The sequence below is a fragment of the Lepisma saccharinum genome, chromosome 13 (assembly GCF_977018435.1).
Source record: "Lepisma saccharinum chromosome 13, izLepSacc3.1, whole genome shotgun sequence".
Taxonomy (NCBI): domain Eukaryota; kingdom Metazoa; phylum Arthropoda; class Insecta; order Zygentoma; family Lepismatidae; genus Lepisma; species Lepisma saccharinum.
Window position 1 is genome coordinate 35,753,970 of NC_139241.1, and position 20,163 is coordinate 35,774,132.

Here is a 20,163-nt window from a genome sequence, read left to right on the forward strand (position 1 = left end):
GTCCAGAAGTATTGTTGAAGAAATGATCAGGCTTAAAAAAGGCAAATTCTCAATTCTAGAAATAGAGTGAAAAAATATTACTACCAGGACACTAATACAAGTCTCAAGCATGCCAAGCAGTACTGCTACTTTTATACAGTTTTCTGTGCACAATATGAGGCCCATTTGGAAATCAACCTCCGAGAGAGATTAAATAAATCAGAAATAAGGAAAACCCATATTTATTAAACATGAAAGTTGCACACACACACCTGAACTATTTTTCAACCTGAATTCAGGTATTTGTCATAGTGTTGCACCATCTTCTGTTATACCCTCGTTGAAGAAAGTTGCTGCCAGGGAACTCAGCCACTCCCGAACACTGTCCATCAGCTCCTCATTTTGGTACCCACCTTGCACAAAACTTGTAATAACCCAGCTTCACAGTCAATATCTTATAGAGAATGGGTTTGTCCTATTTCAGGAAATTCTTGAGACTGTTCTGATATTCTGAAATGGTGGTGCTTGTGAACCACTTTATCCACTTGTTCGACAAGGTCAACCATTACGATTGACTGTCTTCCTTGCCCATCTTCATCATGTACACCAGTTCGTCCCTTTTGAAATTCCCAGCACCATTCCCTCACACAACCTTCACTCATGACCTTCTCTCCATACACAGCACTCATTCTTGGATGGATTTCAACTGTTCTGTGGCCTTCCACCTGCAAAAAGCAAATTACGTCATGAACATTGCATTTGGCAGGAGCTCCTATTGTACCAGCCATCGTTCTCCGCTCATTACATACCACATCCTGAACAGTGACCGACACTTGGCATGTCGTGAGTCAACATGTAACAGCTTATTTCTGCACATGCACTGTGCCTCTACAGTAAGCCATTTGCTCATACGAGCCAACTGGAAGTTGAATTTCAAATAGCCTATGTATTGTAGGCCAAACGTGAATCTGCACTTTTTTATATAGTTCTGTCAGCGCATATGGATATAATTGGATAGTTCACAGTCGACATATGATTTTGACCCTTTTGTGAAAATTAATTGCTCTGTTACTATTTACTATATAGACATGAAATTTTGCACACTGATTCAAAATACGAAGGGATAGAAGTTATCGTACAGAAACGTTTTGTATATTTCTTCAAACGTCAGTGTTGCCATCCCAAAATGTCCACGGCCAATCGGTCTTTCCTGTTGGGCATCTAGAACCTGTTCATCTTGCAATTCCAATCCAGCACTTTCAATAAAACCTTTGGCCACCTCAGCATAGAAAGTTTCCTGTGACATTTTTTGTTGATTAACTACAAACTTCCTGCATACGATCCAGGAATTTACAATTGCCATATCAAAAAAAAATGAAAGAATAAATTCTTCCACCATTTGACATTCTTCCTTCTAAATGCATAATATGAGAGGCTTTGATCATTACGATTCACGCCAACTTTATGCTTGTTGTAGTCCAAGACAGCAGATGGTTTCATCTTCACATGCCTACCGGTTCATTCCATGCCAAACTATCCAATGGCGGTTGTATGAGCATTTTAGAAAAAAATCATTTTTAGTATATACGTTTGTACATGTTTCTAGATATCAAAACCAATGTTCAAAAAAAAAAAAAAAATATATATTGTCTTTGGTTCTCCTGGGACAGCCATTCTTCCAACATGGTGCATGCCTTTTTTTGCTCGTGTAGCAGTATACAGAAACCTTAATATCTTGAAAACCATTAGAGCTAGAGACCTGAAACAAAATTCATTTTGTAGCTAATGAAGTATACTTTCTATGATATTCAAGTATGTTTAGTTTAAAATTACATCATAAGTAAGTAAAAATTTTGGTGTAACAATAGTTAAAAATTGGATTTTTAAGCCCGATATTTTTCAATGAAGTGGTTTAGTCTAAGGCTTGCTTTTTCTTTCATGTGTAGACCTGCCTGCAGGGTGTCTGTAAATAAAATATCAGTTCTTAGAAATGCAACCCTTTTTTACAGCATGGACACAAACATGGCCGTTCATTGAATTTTGACAGTTTTCGGGGTTAAATATCTCAGATGGGTCCTCTTGAAATATTCTGAAATTTGGCACAAGGAAGCCCTGCATGAAGCTAACTCACAGTAAAAAATCTCAACTTTGAGATTCAACTCATTTTGGTCAATATGAGGTAATGTATGTCACCTAATTTCTGACATTGCAAAGTAAGGTTAAACTACATCCATACTTAGAATATTTAAGTATTTTCTTTTTGTTTTTTAAATTTGGGGTAAATAAAGCCTCAGAAAATATTGTAACATAAGTTTTTAATACTTAACTTACCAGAAATTGAAATTATAAGCTATGACAATTGAAAATCTGTGAAATCTCATTGAAAAAGGTTTGATTTATTAAGTACACACGACCAGTTGGTATTGTCAGCTCCAAAACTGAGCTTCCCCCACATTTTTTAAATGCAGCAGTACAAGATAAGCAGTGGCATATAAAAAAAAGGTAAAGTGTTCCCCTGTGTTTAGCACCACACCATGAAGGCATATAGGGGGTGCGGGGGTAACGCCCCACACTTTCTTGATCCAGTCGTGAGTGTTGATGATGTGATCAGCACCATGCCCCTGACCGCCTTTACCCCCCAGGGTTTCCCCCAGGTACCCATGTTATTCGACGCTGGGTGGGCACCAGGGCCACTTCCAACGTTAGAAAAGTTCCCGGATTTGAACCGGCTGGGGATCGAACCCGGTACCTTTAGCATGGTAGTCAGACGCGTTACCGACTTAGCCACCGTGGCCATAGGCAGTGGCATGCCAAGGAATTTTGAAAGGGAGGCGCAGGGGGTTACATATACTTTTTTAGTATACAGCCGTGTGTTTGCCACATTATCCTGCCTTTGACATAATTGTTTATGGAATACTAGGCCAAAGGTATTGGGTTATGACTCCCACCAACCCCTCCTTGGGCACTCTGCTGAAAATAGGCTATTTATTTTGGAGAGTCAATGCTTGTAGAATATATTATTTTTGTTTCCTTTATTTTCCACGTTTTTTTTTTCCTTTCAAGAAAAGACGTACGTTGAAGTAGATGTGAGTCATGCACAGCAGAAGATTCAGAGATAGGATGTGAGGCAAGCCTGGAGTTGATATGTACATGGACAATCTCTGCTGTCATTCTTCCTTTGCCTAATGTGCCGAGAGTAGTGATTTATGAATGTTTGTTATCTGTGACTTGAAATGGAGTGTTCTGTAGAATTTTTAGCTGGAGAGGACTGTCATAAATACACTTTTGGTAAGGTTCCCAAAGACCTAATTAATCTTAACGAACTCAGTGAAAATGATAAAACACTTCTTAGGTCAAGACTACAGGTGGATGGATGGCTTAGAGACAATATGCAAATACCATTGAAAATAGTTTTTTATATGGTAAAGTATGTTGTGATCTTCAGACGTTCCACTTAAAGAAAAAGTTAAGTAAGGGAATTTTTAAAATCAATTTGCATCGTATGGTAAGGCATAAAAGTGTTAAGTAAGCCTTATACCAGGTAAATCAATATGCCTGACATGTAGGAGTAAAATTTTCATGTCTGGAGAAAGTGACTCACTTAAATGCCAGAATGGAAATGATGTCTTAGTACCAACCCAAGACAAACTAAAGGAAATCCATGAAGTCTGTTCTGTTTTTGATGTATCTCCTGTTTCAAAACTGAGGAGGCTGATTGCAGAAAACAATAAAGTGCTCTTGCTCGAAAAACTATTCACATCATACAAGAAGTGCAAAGGAAACTCGAAAGTTGCTTTTCACAAAGTACAAGGCAAGTGTGACAATCCTTTGCATGGCCAGTACGATCTTATAATTGAAATTATAAGAAAAAAATGTAAATTAGCGAAAACTAATGTTGAAAAGGTCAAAATCATCAGTTTGATTGCTACCACTTGATCAATAAAAAAGTATATGTGTGATGAACTGAAGGTTTGTGATAATTTACTTTGGAACTTAGTGAAAGAACAAAGAATTCTGCCTGATTTGACAAAGAGAATGAATAGGAAACTGGAGCTGACAACACCAACTGATCATGAGTACCTAATGAGATTTCACAGATTTTCAATTGTCATACCTTGTAATTTCAATTTCTGGTAATTCAAGTATTAAAACCTTGTGTTACTATATTTTCTGATGCTTTATTTAACCCAAATTTTTCGAAAAAACTTCATTATTCTAAGTATGGGATGTAGTTTAACCTTACTTTGCAATATTGACCAAAACGAATTGAATCTAAAAGTTGAGATTTTTACTGTGAGTTAGGTTCGTGCAGGACTTCCTTTGTGAAAATTTCAGAATTTTTCAAGAGAACCCATCTGAGATATTTAACCCGAAAACAGTCAAAATTCAATGAACGGCCATGTTTGAATCCATGCTGTAAAAAAAGAGTTGCATTTTTAAGAACTGATATTTTATTTACAGATACCCTACAGGCAGGTCTACACATAAAAATTAAAGCAAGCCTTACACTAAACCCCCTCATTGAAAAAATCGGGCTTAAAAATCCAATTTTTAACTATTGTTACCCCAATTTTCACCATAATTTTCGTACTTACAATGCAATTTTAAGCGGAACATACTTGAATATCATAGAAAGTATACTTCATTATCTACAAAATGAATTTTGTTTCAGGTCTCTAGCAATATTGCTTTTTGAGATATTAAGGTTTCTGTATACTGCTACATGAGCAAAAAAAGCCATGCACCATGTTGAAAAAATTGCTGTCCCTGGAGAACTAAAGACAATATTTGTTTTGAACATTAGTTTTGATATCTAGAAACATGTATGTACTAAAAATGATTTTTTTCTAAAATGGTCATGCAACCAATTATTTTAAAATTTGTTCATTTGACATGGAATGACCCTATCTCTTGCAGCTGCTGTCTCCACCATTTCTGCTTTATGAACACTGCTTAGAACATAAACATCTCTGACATCTTTCCATTTGATAGCCAAAAGATGATCTTTGAACCTGAACATCATACTACCTTTATGTAGCTGCTCGCTGAACGCTTCCTTTGGTAGCCCCGCAATAACTGTTCCAACAGCTTTCGTTTGTTTCGACCAAATCATGTCAACAAGTTCTGGGGAAGTGTAAAACCGATCCATGTATATTGTATGACCTTTGCCAAAAACATCTTGTAGCAAACGGTTCATCATTGGTAACACCATATTCTCTTTCTTACGTGTGTTGTTCTTATCACTAGAAGCACGGGTGTACACTTCAAAATTGCAAACATAACCACTACCTGCCTCACGAAGTTCATAAAGTTTTATGCCATATTTCTCTGGTTCGTTTTTTATATATACCCTAAATCGAACTCTTCCACAAATAGGGCACATATCTTTATCAACTGTTAGTTCTTCTCGTTCATAAATAGTACGGAAATATTCCAACAATTTGTCGGCAACAGGATGCACTTTGATTTGGTCAGTAGATGGTGTTATCATTCACATGCAAAAATGCAAATATTGATCTAAACCTGTCCCGAGGCATGCCCAATGTTCTGCAGTAATTTGTTTTCAAAATGTCTTTCACACTCAAGTAATCTTCAATATTGTCTTTTCTAACAAGGGACATGTGAATGATAATTGCAAACGTTATTCTCATTTAAAAAAAAAATGTAACTGATTTCCAATGGGGACACATTTCCTGCCCTCTTCACCTTTTCTATCTGCTGTCTAGCATAAACATTTGTTTCATGCTTCACTCTGTTCGTCAGGTTTTCTCCCCGGAATTTACAAAAAACCTGGTACGGCGTTTCTATTCCACACAAGTTCCCTTTTATACCAGGTTGACCAACAAAATTAGGAACATTTGGACGAATGTCAACATTAGTCCATCCTAATTCTACATCTGGAACTTGCCTACTTCGTTTTATCATTGTCTGCCCTCCACCTCTGGTTCGCACCTGAATATCATGTCTGTAACCACCCCTTGTTCTTAACCTTTTCTCTCAATGGGCCTGCCGCTACAGTCTCATCATTACCATCACTTTCCGCATCCTCTTCCTCATGTTCGGACCCTGAATCATTCACAATCTCATCGAGACACCGCTGAATATCATCAGGGGAGAGTATTCGCCGGGAACAACCTGGGACAGGATTGTCGACCATTGTACAAACTCAACAAAAAGCATAGAACTGGGGCGTCACTCTTAAACATGTAAGAAAAACTAAGAAACCACACTTGTGCTGCACCTACCGGACAAGTTATCTACTAACATATCCAGCCTTTGCAGCGAAAGAATTGCCAAACCACATAGAAACAAGCAAGAATTTTCATAAGCACTCAAAAGCGAAGAACGTATATATATGTTATGTGCGATTTCAGCGCAAAAGGAGAACATGTATATATACGTTCTCCGTGCCGAAAGGCTTAAATACCTCTCCTATGAATTTTCATGAAGCATTGTCCCTGAAATATACCTTTGCTTTCTACAGGCCTAGAATGCACAGTATTAGTGATATCTTCAATATATTCAAAATTCTTATTTCAAACCCCGGATTTAAGGATTAAAAACTAATCTTCGACGTTTAGGATCTGACTTCCTAATTCTGTTGAATATGTTGTTTGTGTGTTTTAATTTTTAGGAACTTTCAATATTTTCCTATATATTGTGAACATGTAGTCTTACAGTTGACCCCAACCACTGTAATTACTTTGTAGGTTTGAACAACAATCGGTATTGTTTGTTTCCTGTGTACTAAGCCTGTTTTTTGTCTTTAATTTTCAGAATTTTCCTCTCGCATACAGTGCTATGCAACAGCATGTGTTAATTTTCCATCTCTTAACAATTTGTTCTAACACTAACCTTTTTTGTACGTTTTCCTTGCTACAGCAAGTTGAATGCTACTAACCATTTCCATATTTTGCTATGCATTCGCGTGTATCTTCTTTCCAGAGTGTGTTGTGTAGGTAATAACTTGAATGTATTTTTTTTTCTATTTAAAACAGCTCCCAATTATTAAAATGGAAATGAAACTAATGCCCTTGTGTGTAGCCTCAGTCGTAGCTGTTGTTCTTGCTCATTCGAATCTTACTGTCATATTTACTGGTGGTGTTGGGAAGAATGGGTCTACCGTTGCTGTAAGTTGTGGGTGTAATTGTTGAGCATGCATACAGTAGCATGCATTGAGGGGATTCTCAATTTGTTTGTGCTTGACACTTTTGTTGTCTTTACATTTTAGTTGCGATGTGCTTTTGTTTGTGAATGCGGTGTTTGTAAGGCAAACCTCTGTTTGGTTTTCATTTTTTAAAGTTTAGTTAGCTTGTTGCATACAATATTTATTACATATTGACACTTAATTTATAGTGTTTTTATTTGTTTTTACAGAAGTTATGTATTATTTTTTCTTTTTTGTTGAACAATTCAGTTGATGTAAAAATGTTCCCTTCCAAGTTGTGTGTAGCATTTTGCCTTGTAAGTATTTAGTTCTCTTAAAACACAGAAACTCCTCATACACAGCCACAGACATTTATGTGTTGTACCAACTCTATTGACTTTCAATGAGATCATTACAACCCAGAAGTGTTGGTGACTGTCCAAGCACTTGCAAAAATAGGCAAATTATTATTGCTATATTCATTTTTTCTTTTACAGCAATATGTTTATTAAGGGCTAATTATATTAATGTTAATGCAAATCTTGTCTGCAACCTCACACTGCGTAAAACCAACTGCATGATTGTGGTGAAGGACACTCTTATCTTTGCAAATGGCTGTACCATACATATTTTATTCATGACCAAAGTGTTGTTAAGTTTAGTTCTTTTTAAAATTATAATTCTGTGTTACTTGTTAAAGAAAATTAATAGCATTTTCATTTTGAGAACTGTATTACTATATACCTCTGTCTGTTTAATCTCAGATTTGTTACAAATGGATACTTTGAGAATAGATAGTGAACTAAATACAGTGAAACCTCGATTTTAGTATTTCAGGGCTTCAAGCTGAAGTAACTTAAAATGTGGGAAAGTTTTGTAACATTTTGCTCTGTTGGGACCATAAAGCTTGAATGTATAAAGCAGGAAAACTTAAAATGAGAACATAAAATCAGGATTCCCCTGTAATCAGTTGATGTTAACTGTTGGCTGAGAGTCACAAAGAATGTTAGGCACTTAAAATACAGAACTATTCTCTCACTAGGAAATGCAAAGATTCCTCAACAGCTTTGTGATTTTTGTATGGTTCCTCATGAAAATTAACATGGACAAAGCCCTCATCTATGAAAGCAGAAACATTACAACTCTCAACGAGATGGACTGTACCCATGACCTTGAGACCCAACTCTGTATCGAGTGATTGTGTGCGCCACAGACAAACAGTGGATCAGCGGGTGTTTATTGTTCATGAATGCTGGTGAATGAATTCATTTAAGCAATGTCAAGTGCATTTCAAAATATGCATGGCAAAGGCAGTGTACCATCAAAATTCTGCATTAGCATTTTTTTTTCTCCAGTTTCCAGACTCTCATTCAAAAGTGTTTGGATTCAGTATGTGCACTACGCAATCCATCTATTATAATGTAAGTATGTATCAATTTTCATAGGGATCCATACAAAAATTAAACGTTATTGAGGAATGTGTGCGTTTCCTAGCAAGAGATTCATCCTGTAGCATTTATCAATCAGTACGAAAGAAGCATACAACAATAGCTGCTAGCCATCGAAGGCAACAGAATTCCAGAAATGTAAGACCACCCACTAAATATTTGGTAATGCTATATAATTTTGGTTTTCTAAAACACAGTTGCACAAATTTCATTTCATAACATTTTTTAAATCATTAACATGAATGAACCCTTATCAATGGTCACATTTAACATGATATACAAAGATATACAAAAAATGTTATCTTTTTTCATTTTTACTCTTGTCATTCCAAGTAAATGAGAAGATTATGGTTGTACTACTGTTGCAAAATGTTCCATTAACCTTGTAGTAAAATGTTCCGTTATCAATCATTTTCAGTGTATTTGCATGGTACTAGTACAATAGGTGCAGCTTTATTGTGCGCAAGGCACAGACATGGATTCATCCCATTATCCTCATTGCTATGATTAAGAGTCCAGATTTGTATGTAATTACATTAAGAGGAAAAAATATGTAGCAAGAAATATTTGGCAGATGTTGACAAATTATAATATTGGGAGTGATATACATGAATTTCATGTTATATATTTTTGAAGTATTATTACATATTTTTCCTTTAAGTGCATACTGTTATGTAGACACAACTTTGTGTTACATGCCATATATAGTAGTTTTACAGATCAAAATGCTTTTTCTAGAGGAAATGATAAGAATAAAATAAAATTCCATATCATTTGTAAGATGATGAATTTAGTGTAATCTATCCATTTGCTCCCATATGGAATGATTTGGACTTGCAATGTATGATTTTCTCGTACAAAAGCATAAATAATTTTTTTTAAAAAAATTCTGGACATGATAATTTAGTTGAGTGGTAGCAAGAAAATAAAAATAGAAAGGACAGCATCGAAACACTCAAGCTCAGTGGCACAACTTGCATACTGCCATTTGAATTAAGTTTTGTTGTGGGGGAGAAATTGATTTTGTGATTCAATGATTAGCTTCATATGATGTTATGAATATTTTAAAGTGAAACTGTGGTAGCTTAATATGGTATAGTTGCAGTGTAAAATTTGTATATTAAAATTTATAAATATTGTGAATTACTTTCAATCATTAAAATTTTCAAGTTTTGTTATCTGTGAATTACTAGGAGTATTGCCAGGGATAGTGGCATTGGTTCAAAGTAGTATAGAGCCATTGTTACCTATAAGATAATCAGGATATACAAATAGCTACCACTTCATCACAAAATTAAATTTTGTTTCACAATGTTGACCTGGTATTTGATTAAAAGTGTGGAGTTTGCATAATTGCAAGATAATTTTGATATATTCTGATACCATGCTGTATTTATTGTACCTTATCTTCAAATCCAAAGCAATACAAATGAAACACTATTAAAGGGTTAACGATTTGCTACTTCCTGTTTGATTCTTCAGGCAGTGAAGGAAATAGATCTAGTTATATTCAAATGTTGCATGCAGTAAATTGGCTTAGAAAACCTTTGTGAAATATTGCCTATTTTGTGGAAATAATTCAATGCTTCTGATTTTAGGGCACAAGTGTATTGTCACCTGTCATTCCATTCAGTATGGTGGTAGTGCCAGCATATATAATATACAGAAAAAGTATAGAACAAGTTTATGAAACTCATCCTGCCCTATATATCCTGGCATTTGGAATGGTGGCGGCGAAAGTCACAAACAGGCTAGTGGTAAGTGTATTCTTTTTGTTTCCAGTTAGTAGTTCGTGTATAAGGTAATGTATCCTTCACTATATGAATAAGAGAGATGAGCCCCAACTATACTACAAGATATAGATACTAATACAACATGAAGTAATATAACCCCTTTATTAGGAATAAAGTTGTGTAATGAATCTATTATATTAATAACTATTATAGCAGTAACATATTTATTTATTACACTAATTGCAATTGTAGAAATTACTAGACTATCACAAGAACCCCTAAAAATAATTAAATAATTACAAATGACAAAACCAAAACGAATTTGGTGATTTAATTGGTTGGATGTCAGACTGTTTGAATCTTTGTCTGAAGAAGACCCTGTTAGAGAGTGGAAGCATTATGTTTATAGTATGTTATTGTAGGTGGGTTTCATGTGATGTCAGGATTCGCACCACCACCATGTTTGTGGCCAACGTGTTTGTCGTCTGCAAGGAAATACCCACCACGTAGCGTTAGTTACACCTGCGCCAACTGTACATTTGTTAGTACTGTTACAATGCCTTGAATAACATAGTGTGGAAAACGGCACGGTTCTGGGTGCTCTGGCTGGTTCCACTCGAATATGATAGTGCTAGAGGCACTGGTGTTGGTCTCGGTGCATGGTATTCATCTGCTTATAATGGAAGTAAATGGATTTTTCGCTGCAACGTCTGATTCTTTTACATAAATCATTTCTATAAATGTGATAATTGATATGATATTTAGTACAGTGGTCGTGTAGATATTAACGAACATTATATACAGTAGACCACATCCTGTTATTGTTAAACTTTCATTAATAATACGGGAGAAAAAATATGTGTGTAATGCTCTTGGTAACCAAATTTTTGTGTATGAATTAGGTTCATCATTATGATCATCATCATCATTTCTTTTAAAGATATACACACTGAAGCATTAATATTTTTTATATTTACTGTCTGTTTTCTTCCACTTTAAACTAATCGCGGCAATGATGATAATGATGATTGCATGAAACGACAAGGGGAAACCCACAAAACGTCCTTAATGCCATCGACATGAGAGTAAGGAAACTTTCAGACCAATGGGACAAGCGACACAGGATGTTTACACTGATGTGACTAGTGACACAGACACTTCCAGACTGTAAAATAGCATTCATTGGGCATGAGGGTCCAAACAGCAAACGACACATTCATGTTGTATTCGCATGCTACTTGTTACTTCGGTCGGAATGCTCCTTAAAGGAAGGGTGCTCATACCGAAGCGACGTGCTACAGTGGGAGTTCCCAACTAAGTGACAAGCGACAGCCTTGAAGCGACACTTCAGTGTATTAGCAAGCGTTTGCTGCTAATTGTGCGAACAACAGATCTAGGCGACACAATAAGCCACACGTGTCACTTTGTCGCTTGTGTGTCGCTCAATTGTGTATTTCCTCAATAGCTTGCAACGTGTTGCTGTGGTTTGTTGTTCGCGTGCACGATACAAGGAGTGTCTTGCTTTAGGGATATTGCGCTCCAAAGCGGCATGCGACACTTATCGCTTGAGGATTTCACCAAGCGAACGCTGGCCTGTGCTGCTCGTCATGCCTTTACAATGTGAAATGTTGCTCTTGATTGGCTCGTTTCCAAGTGACATGTGTCACGTCTCACTTCGGTATGAAAGTGGCCTTGGACCAAAGGACCTGTGTCGCTTTGGTGTAAAATCCTCGTATCGTTTTTGTCGGGTGGTCTAAAATCTCCTTGAGGAAACGGTGCAGTCAGAGCTTGTGTCCCTACGGTTCAAAAGGCTGCATTGATTACCGACTGCTCGCTTTCAAGCGACACTTGTGGTTTGTTGCCTTTGTATGAAATATCTCTCAGGATAGTATTTATATTCTAATAACATAGAAAAATAAACTCTAATACACAGTCCAAGACCTGACGTCCGGAATCACTTTGCGATGTTTCTTCTTGTGTTATGCACGCATGCTATTTATTTATTAATTTTATTTTACTTTTCTTTCCAAATTAATGCCATTTCGTGACTGCAAATCACTCCACAAATATAAATGTTTTAATCAATTCACGTACCGCCTTTCAAGACAAACAAATCTACATAATAATATTCCAAAAACTAACAAAGCCGCATTAATTTCATAAGAAAATTAGCACCGACATTGATTGCACTGCCATCTATGTTTCTCATCCATCTGGGGAACCAGTTTCTTGGGTCGTTTTCCACACTACGTTATTCAAGGTGCTGTAGTACTGTGTAAAATGTTGGTAACATTGCACAAAATTAATGACGGTAACATTGCACAAAATTAATGACAATGTCGTGCCATCTGGAAATAGTGGTAATTTTTCATATGTTCAAACTCTTTGCACAGTCGACAGAAGAAGATATGGAGAAAAAGCAGTTTTGCAGTGTAGATCCATATGAACTGGAAAATAATGATGAAAAGGGGCCGAAACCTTTGGTCAACTGTAGTTCACATGTGTTTATTTACTTGACCCATCTACCTTTAATCAATTTGTTTTCATGTTTATTAGTGGTTCGGATTCTGCTTGAAGTATGTACATCCATTACAGATTAACTGTAAATTCCAAGGTTCTGCCATTATCATCTCTTGTTTCCTTTTAAGGTTGGTTCAAACGCTGTAATTTAAAATGTTGAGGTGTTCGAAAACTGTAATTTCACCTCTTGCTTTAACAATATCGGATATACCGGCCTTCGTGGCAGAGTGGTTACCACAGTGTGCTACGATGCCAGGTCCCGGGTTCGAATCCCAGCCTGAGCATGGATGTTTTTTGTGAGTTTTGTTTTATCAGTTTCAACATAACACTCAGCCTCGTCTTCACTATTAGCCAAAACTGGCACAAAAGCGAATTAAAATAAACCAAATAAATCAATCAATTGATAGCAGTATTTTTTTTTCTGACAGTACGCAAAGCCTACTACCGGCACATTTTCTCTTGGATTGAATAACAATTAATAACAGTTTGTGTTAATGAACAAAATGTAATAAATAATCAAGTACAATTATCAAGATTAATCAAACTTTCAATATTATCATTTGTATTGTCAAACTAATTTATCGGAAGTATCAGCACCTTTCTACCAAAAAACAAGGAAACACTATTGCAAGTATGATTAAACACACCAGTTTGATCCATTTGTACTAAAAGTCTCAGAGAAAGATGGCATATGAACTTACTTGAGAGGAAATGTTCACTACACACACTGTAATGTTTGCTTTGTTGATTAATGTTGGCACGGTCTACTTTCGCCAACCAGACAACATGGTATCTTCTGATCAACAGTTATCGAGTCCCGTGCCGTGAAATGCACCTTCTGTTCTTTCTCAGAAAATTTGAGGATAAACGTGAGTTTCTGTTAATCCTGGGTTCCGCCCACTTGAAAAGAAACATTTTAAAACCCAGTGGGTTTTTCATTAACTTTGGTATTTCAATGATTTCTGAAATGAAGGAATGTCATAGAGGTGTATACTAATGAAGATTGCATTTTACATTCTTAGAATACGATCACGACTGTCATTATAACTCTAGATGACTTTTTCTATCTAAAACACTTGTAATATTGATATGAAGTAGAACCAAATATCAGAGCTCAGTACACCAATACAAACGTTTAATCTTTATTAAGAAATTACATAGGCCTATATTAAGCTGTAAGTGAAGTTGCAAATAAAAGTCACTGAACTCAGATCTGAAGTCAGTTTTTCTGTAACTACTATCGTTGAGGCGCTAGCGTGAATTGTTAAATGAATAAAGCTAAACAAATGAAAATATGTTGCTTTCAGTCGCCATATGAAATATATTCTAATAAATAAAAGTCACTGAACTCAGATCTGAAGTCAGTTTCTTTCAATCTACTATTGGGGAATACTATGTATACTACCTATACTATCGCTATTTTATTATGCTTGTGACTGAAGATAATAGTACACACCTGCTTCTGATGACAAAAGTCATAATGTATCCATTATTGATACAACATCTGCTAATATCAATTCAAACATACAAACTTGCTATCCACAGAGGTAACCAGGAAATCGTAAGAGAATAAAGGATAAAAAATAAACATTACTATGGTTTAGCAGTTTGTTGTGGTCTGCTAGTTGGTGTGGGCGGAGAAGTGTAGTGAGTAGGTTGAGCGGCAATGAATTATATTATATGTTTTCACATATTTTATTTATAAAAGCTCAACAAACCTAATTAAACCCCCCCCAAAAAAAAACAATTAAACCCCCAAAAACCAATTACACCCAAAAAACCTGATGAAACCCACCTGGCCCCAGGTGGGTTGGGTTTTTAAAAAAAATCCTGGGTTTTTTCAAACCCTGTGTTAAACAAATGAATACTGCACAGTAAACAAGGTTGAAATCTCCTGCCTGCCCACTTGAATTCGGAATGTTTACAAGATCCAGCCTCAATCTTGGTGGCCTTGATCCCACAATGCAACAGTTTTGTGACAGGTGAAACACACCTATACAGTGTGTCCTGCTTATGAGTACGATAAAATAAAAATTAATAACTTTTAAGTTTATTAACATATTTCCATACTGTTTTCCTTTTCCTCTACCTGTGGAGTAACTCAAATAGTTTTTTACATTCCTAATTCCCTTCAATATGTGCACCATTAGTAGCACGACAGATGTCCAGCCCATATTGAAGCTCCATGTATGTGTTGTACAGCATTACTGGCATCACATTCAGGATGCGGCGTCGTAGATCAGGAATATTACGAACCCGTGTTTGATACACTTGAGACTACTACGGACATTACTCTGCTCGATTTTTTGTTCTGTGGGGTTTCGTAGTCTCAAGTGTACCAAACACGAGAATATAACCTTTTGTTCTACAATGTCTCAGTTGTGCTGCAATTCGGAATGTGACACCAGTAATGCTGTACAACACATGCGCGGAGCTTGAATATAGGTTGGACATCTGTCATGCTACTAATGGTGCACATATCGAAGTGTATTAGGTATGTAAAAAACTTTTTGAGTTACTCTATAGGTAGAGGAAAACTGTACGGAAATATCTTAATAAATTAAAAAGTTATTCATTGTTATTTTATTATACTTTTAAGTTGGACACACTGTATAATAAAGACTGCCTTGTTCAGCTTTTTTTGTGTTTTAATAAACATCTTGCATATGTTAGAGGCACTAATGGCGGATAGTACTAGACGCGTGTAAAGTCGGCTCCGAAAATAACGTTCGCTTTTTATTAACATAGAGCATTATCACGCCACCAAATGTTCTTACGGCATGTATAAGTAGTCAACCCATGGCTTGTAATACTATAGATTTCGCTCCATATCCCACAACGTACTAAAATTCCACTTTTTACAAAAAAGTTCTCAGTTCTCAATTCTCGTGCTTGTGAGTGAATAGCGACGCGGAGACAGTGCTACCACAAGAGCCATGGCGAACAAGCACCTCGGCCAACGATTCAACGCGCTGGAGGCGAAACTCAAGACCATGGAGGACAAGGTGGAAGCGGCTCTTTGCGGCGGGGCGCAGTTGGATCCCGGGGCAAGGGTGGCTGATGCCCCTTCTGGACTTGAGGAGTTACGGAGGGAATTGCAGGACATCAGAGGCGAGCTGGTCGTCTTCCGGGAAGACATGGAAAGTATTCAATCCCAATTGACTCACCAGGAAGAGGAATTAGATAAGCTGCAACAATACAGCCGGAGGGAGTGCTTGCTGCTGCATGGAGTACCGGAAACGCGGGAGGAGGTCCCCACGGAAGTTGCTCTACAGATATTCTCCACAAAACTTGGCGTTGAAGTTTCTTCTGACTTCGTGAGCAGATGCCATCGCCTGGGAGCACCGAGGAAGAGAAGGTCGGCGGCCGACGTCGTCAGACAAGGTCATCGACCTTTGATTATAAAATTCATCTCGTATAAACATCGCGATGCTTTGTGGCGAGCGAAGAAGAACTTCAAGGGGAGCCAATACCTACTAACGGAGTCGCTGACTCCAAAGAGGCAAAGGCTTCTCCAAGACGCCAAGGCAACGTTCGGCAACAACAAGTGCTACACGATCGATGGAAAGATTGTGGTAGTTACGCCGGAAGGGAAACATTTTATAGAAACTGAGCGTGAATTGAAATCCCTCACGTGCAAGCGGTCGTAATGTGAGCATCGCCGAAGACGAAACTATGAGTGTGTTTTTAGTGTTCTATGTGAAACTTTTTCATATCTTTTTAACCATGTTAAAGAAACAGCCATTGAAAATTAACCTTTTGTATTCGTGTATGTGCGTGTGTGTGTGTGTGTTGTGTAGTGTTCATCTTTCATTATATGTAATTATGCTTGAGCTGCTCAGTTGGACACCCACAAGGATTTCTCTCAACGTAAGTATGCTGTTTCATATCATTAATATACGTATCTGCTCTGTTCCTTCACTCACTAGTAAACAATGTCTCAAACTAAGCAGTTGGTAAACCTGCCCGCGCACGGCGCATCTGGAACTCGCCCCTTCCCTCGGACCCCTAGGAAAAGAGGTAACGGTTTCACAGGCTGCCCGTCGCCCCCGACACTTCCCAACCGGACCCCTCCCCTCCAGTGCCTCACAATCGCGTCAGTAAACATGAGGTCCATCTCGGGGAAAATAGATGAGTTCAGACACATTGTTCTCGAAAGCGAATATGATGTAGTAATCGTCACAGAAAGTTGGCTGAAAGACAACGATGACGCTTCCAGTTTCCACGTCGAAGGCTACACGGTACTTCGAAAGGATCGAGACCACAAACGCGCCGGTGGCATCGTTGTTTACTGTCGTGCTGATATTCCTGCCCAGATGCTTGACTGCGAAAATGTTGCTCCCGGCGAGGACATAGAAATACTATGTGCGTCATTGAAAGTAAATAACAAATCACTTGGCATAATTGCCGCATATAGACCCCCAAATATCCCCTATACTAGGTTGTCAGTTCTTGAAGATTACATTGCGCACGTGTTTCCTACTGTGGATAATTTAATTGTAGCCGGTGACATGAATAGCGATTATTTATCACCTAATAAACCAGAAACAGTTTTCCTCAAATCAATAGTAGATACTTTCGGCATGACGCAAGTCATTCGTAAACCCACTAGAATCACAAGAACCTCTAAAACATTAGTGGACGTCATCATTGTAGATGATCCATCCATTGTACACTCCGCTGACGTAACGGTGCCGATCAGCAATTCAGACCATTGTTTGACTTACATCACGGTCCTTCTTGAGAAACCCGACAAACGTTTCAAAATAATTTCGTACAGAAACTACTCATCGTTCGATATGGAGAGTTTTGAAACGGACGCTAAACATTTTCACTGGGACAATATTAAGCACTTAGAGAGTATTGACAAAAAAGTAAACTTTCTTAATAATGGTATTAAGACTATTTTCGATAAGCATGCCCCTATACGTACTGCACGAATAGCCAAGAAAAAAGTACCGTGGATAACCGACAATACCAAACTATTAATGAAACTTAGAGATAATGCTCTCAGAAAATATAAAATGACGAACAATCCGTCACATTGGGATTATTATAAAGAACTGCGGAATTTCACCACGTCGGTTATAAGACAGGAGAAGAAAGCCTACCTCTCGTTCCACATCAATAAAAACGTCCATGATTCAAAATTAATGTGGAAAGAGATAAAGAAATGTGGTATTTACGGAAAGGTGGAGCCGAGTGTCCCACACTTTTTAAATGATCCGCATCTGTTAAACACCCACTTTATTGACAGCGCCAGTCCCTCTAACCAAGTAACTGATCTCATCCTCGAAGAGTGCGAACGCTTCCTTACAACTACATTTACTGAAAACGGCGACACCTTCTTCTTTCGACCCGTCAAAGAAGTAGAAATTGCACAACTCGTTTCCAAAATCCGTTCCACTTCCTGTGGCACAGACGGCATAAACCTAAAAATGATAAAGCTAATTCTTCCACACATTCTTTCACCTCTTACTCACTTGATAAATTTCTCGTTACATAAGAACACCTTTCCCCTTGCATGGAAGGAGGCTAGAATGCTACCCTTACCGAAGAAACGACACGTGACCGACATGAACGACTTACGACCAATTAGTATATTACCTGTCTTATCAAAAGTTATCGAGAAAGCAGTGTACAAGCAGATAGAAAGTTTTGTTACCAAAAATCAAATATTGCCTGCAGTACAGTCTGGTTTCCGACCTTCCCACAGCACCGCAACGGCGCTCATGAAAGTAACAGACGACATTTTACAAACACTAAACGAAAGTAAGGCTGCAGTCTTGGTGTTGCTTGACTTGTCCGAGGCGTTTAATCTTGTATCTCATCAGCTACTCCTTTCGAAAATGAGTTACTACGGTTTTTCGCCGGGAGCAATAAAATGGTTCCAGTCTTACCTTACTGGGCGAGTGCAATCGGTGACGCTTCCCTCAGGAGCTACATCGACTCCCCTTACGATACCCTCAGGGGTTGCACAAGGAAGTATTCTAGGCCCTTTTCTATATTCCCTCTTCACCGCCGACCTACCCCTAAATGTACGACACAGTGTACCTCATTGTTATGCAGATGACACGCAGCTGATGATGCCAGTAGACCCCAAAAATGCAAAACCAGCAATTGGTCTCCTGAACCGTGACCTTCATGCTATTTATAAATGGTGTAAACATAATGGTCTTGTAATTAACCCCTGTAAATGCTGCTTTACATTAATTGGATCTAGCGCTGCCTTAAATAAAATTCAAATAAATGGGTTATCAATTAATATTAATGATGAGAGGGTCCCACACTGCACAACTGTTAAGAACTTAGGTGTGATATTTAATGAGAAACTTGACTGGCAAAACCACGTAACGTCTCAGAGTTCAAAAGCTTATGGTATACTTAGATCACTCTATAAATCATCGCACTTACTTTCGACTGATGTTAAATTGCACCTTATTCAAGCTCTAGTTCTTCCAATTTTCGATTACTGTGACGTTGTTTACGGTGTTAATTTAACAAAAAAGAATGCTAAAATTGCACAAAAAGTACAGAATTCTTGTATACGTTTTGCATTTAGCTTGAAACGAAGGGATCAAATACTGCCTTACTTAAATGACGTTAATTGGCTGAATATGACACGACGCAGAAAACTACATCTGGCCTGCACAATATTCAAAATTCTGCAAACAAAAACACCCACATACTTATACGACAGACTCCAATTTAGACACGACATACACAACTACACGACTCGACACTCTAAGAAACTTAATCTGGACAGATTCTTAAAATCCATATTCCTGTCATCCTTCAAAGCTGCTTCTGCATATTGTTGGAATGCGCTGCCACCAGATGTTACCTCGTGTGCGACATATAACAGCTTTAAAAGGGCAGTAACAAAAGTACTTCTACATGAGCAAGGACAAATCATCAGTACACATGACTAGATTCAGCATGCTTACGTTGAAATCAAATCAAAACAAAAAATGAGCAGATTCGAACCCAAGATGAACATTTTGATGTGTGTGAATGAGAAAAATTGTTTTTTTTTATCTTTTTAGTGTGTTAATTACTGAAATATTTAGAAGTGAAAATGTAATGGAATTCGTATGTTATAGTAGTAATTGTATTTTGTCTGTTTTATTGTAGTAGATTTTGCGGGTTAAGTGGTAGAGCAGCCACAGGCTGAACTTCGCCCATGAATAAAGAAATTCTAAATTCTAAAATTCTAAATTCTAAACACTACTAAAATTGTGTTTTATGTCCGTGAGTTGGTCGTATTGTCTTCTTAATAAAATAACTTTCTATTTCCTTCCACCACTTTCTTTTATGAAACAAGGTGGTAAGACTT

General features: G+C 37.4%; 1 protein-coding gene across 6 annotated transcripts in view; it reads left to right on the forward strand.

Moving 5' to 3' along the window:
• Positions 1-20,163, forward strand: part of bbc (choline/ethanolaminephosphotransferase 1 bbc) — a 122,562-nt gene that overhangs the window by 62,936 nt on the left and 39,463 nt on the right. For 4 of the 6 annotated variants that reach the window (XM_083134054.1, XM_083134051.1, XM_083134050.1 and 1 more), the window contains exon 6: positions 10,173-10,331. In XM_083134054.1, coding sequence (XP_082990180.1) covers positions 10,173-10,331 — 159 coding nt within the window. Of the gene's footprint in view, positions 1-6,977; positions 7,110-10,172; positions 10,332-20,163 lie in introns of all 6 variants that reach the window. The other 2 variants (XM_083134055.1, XM_083134053.1) reach the window with 1 other exon arrangement.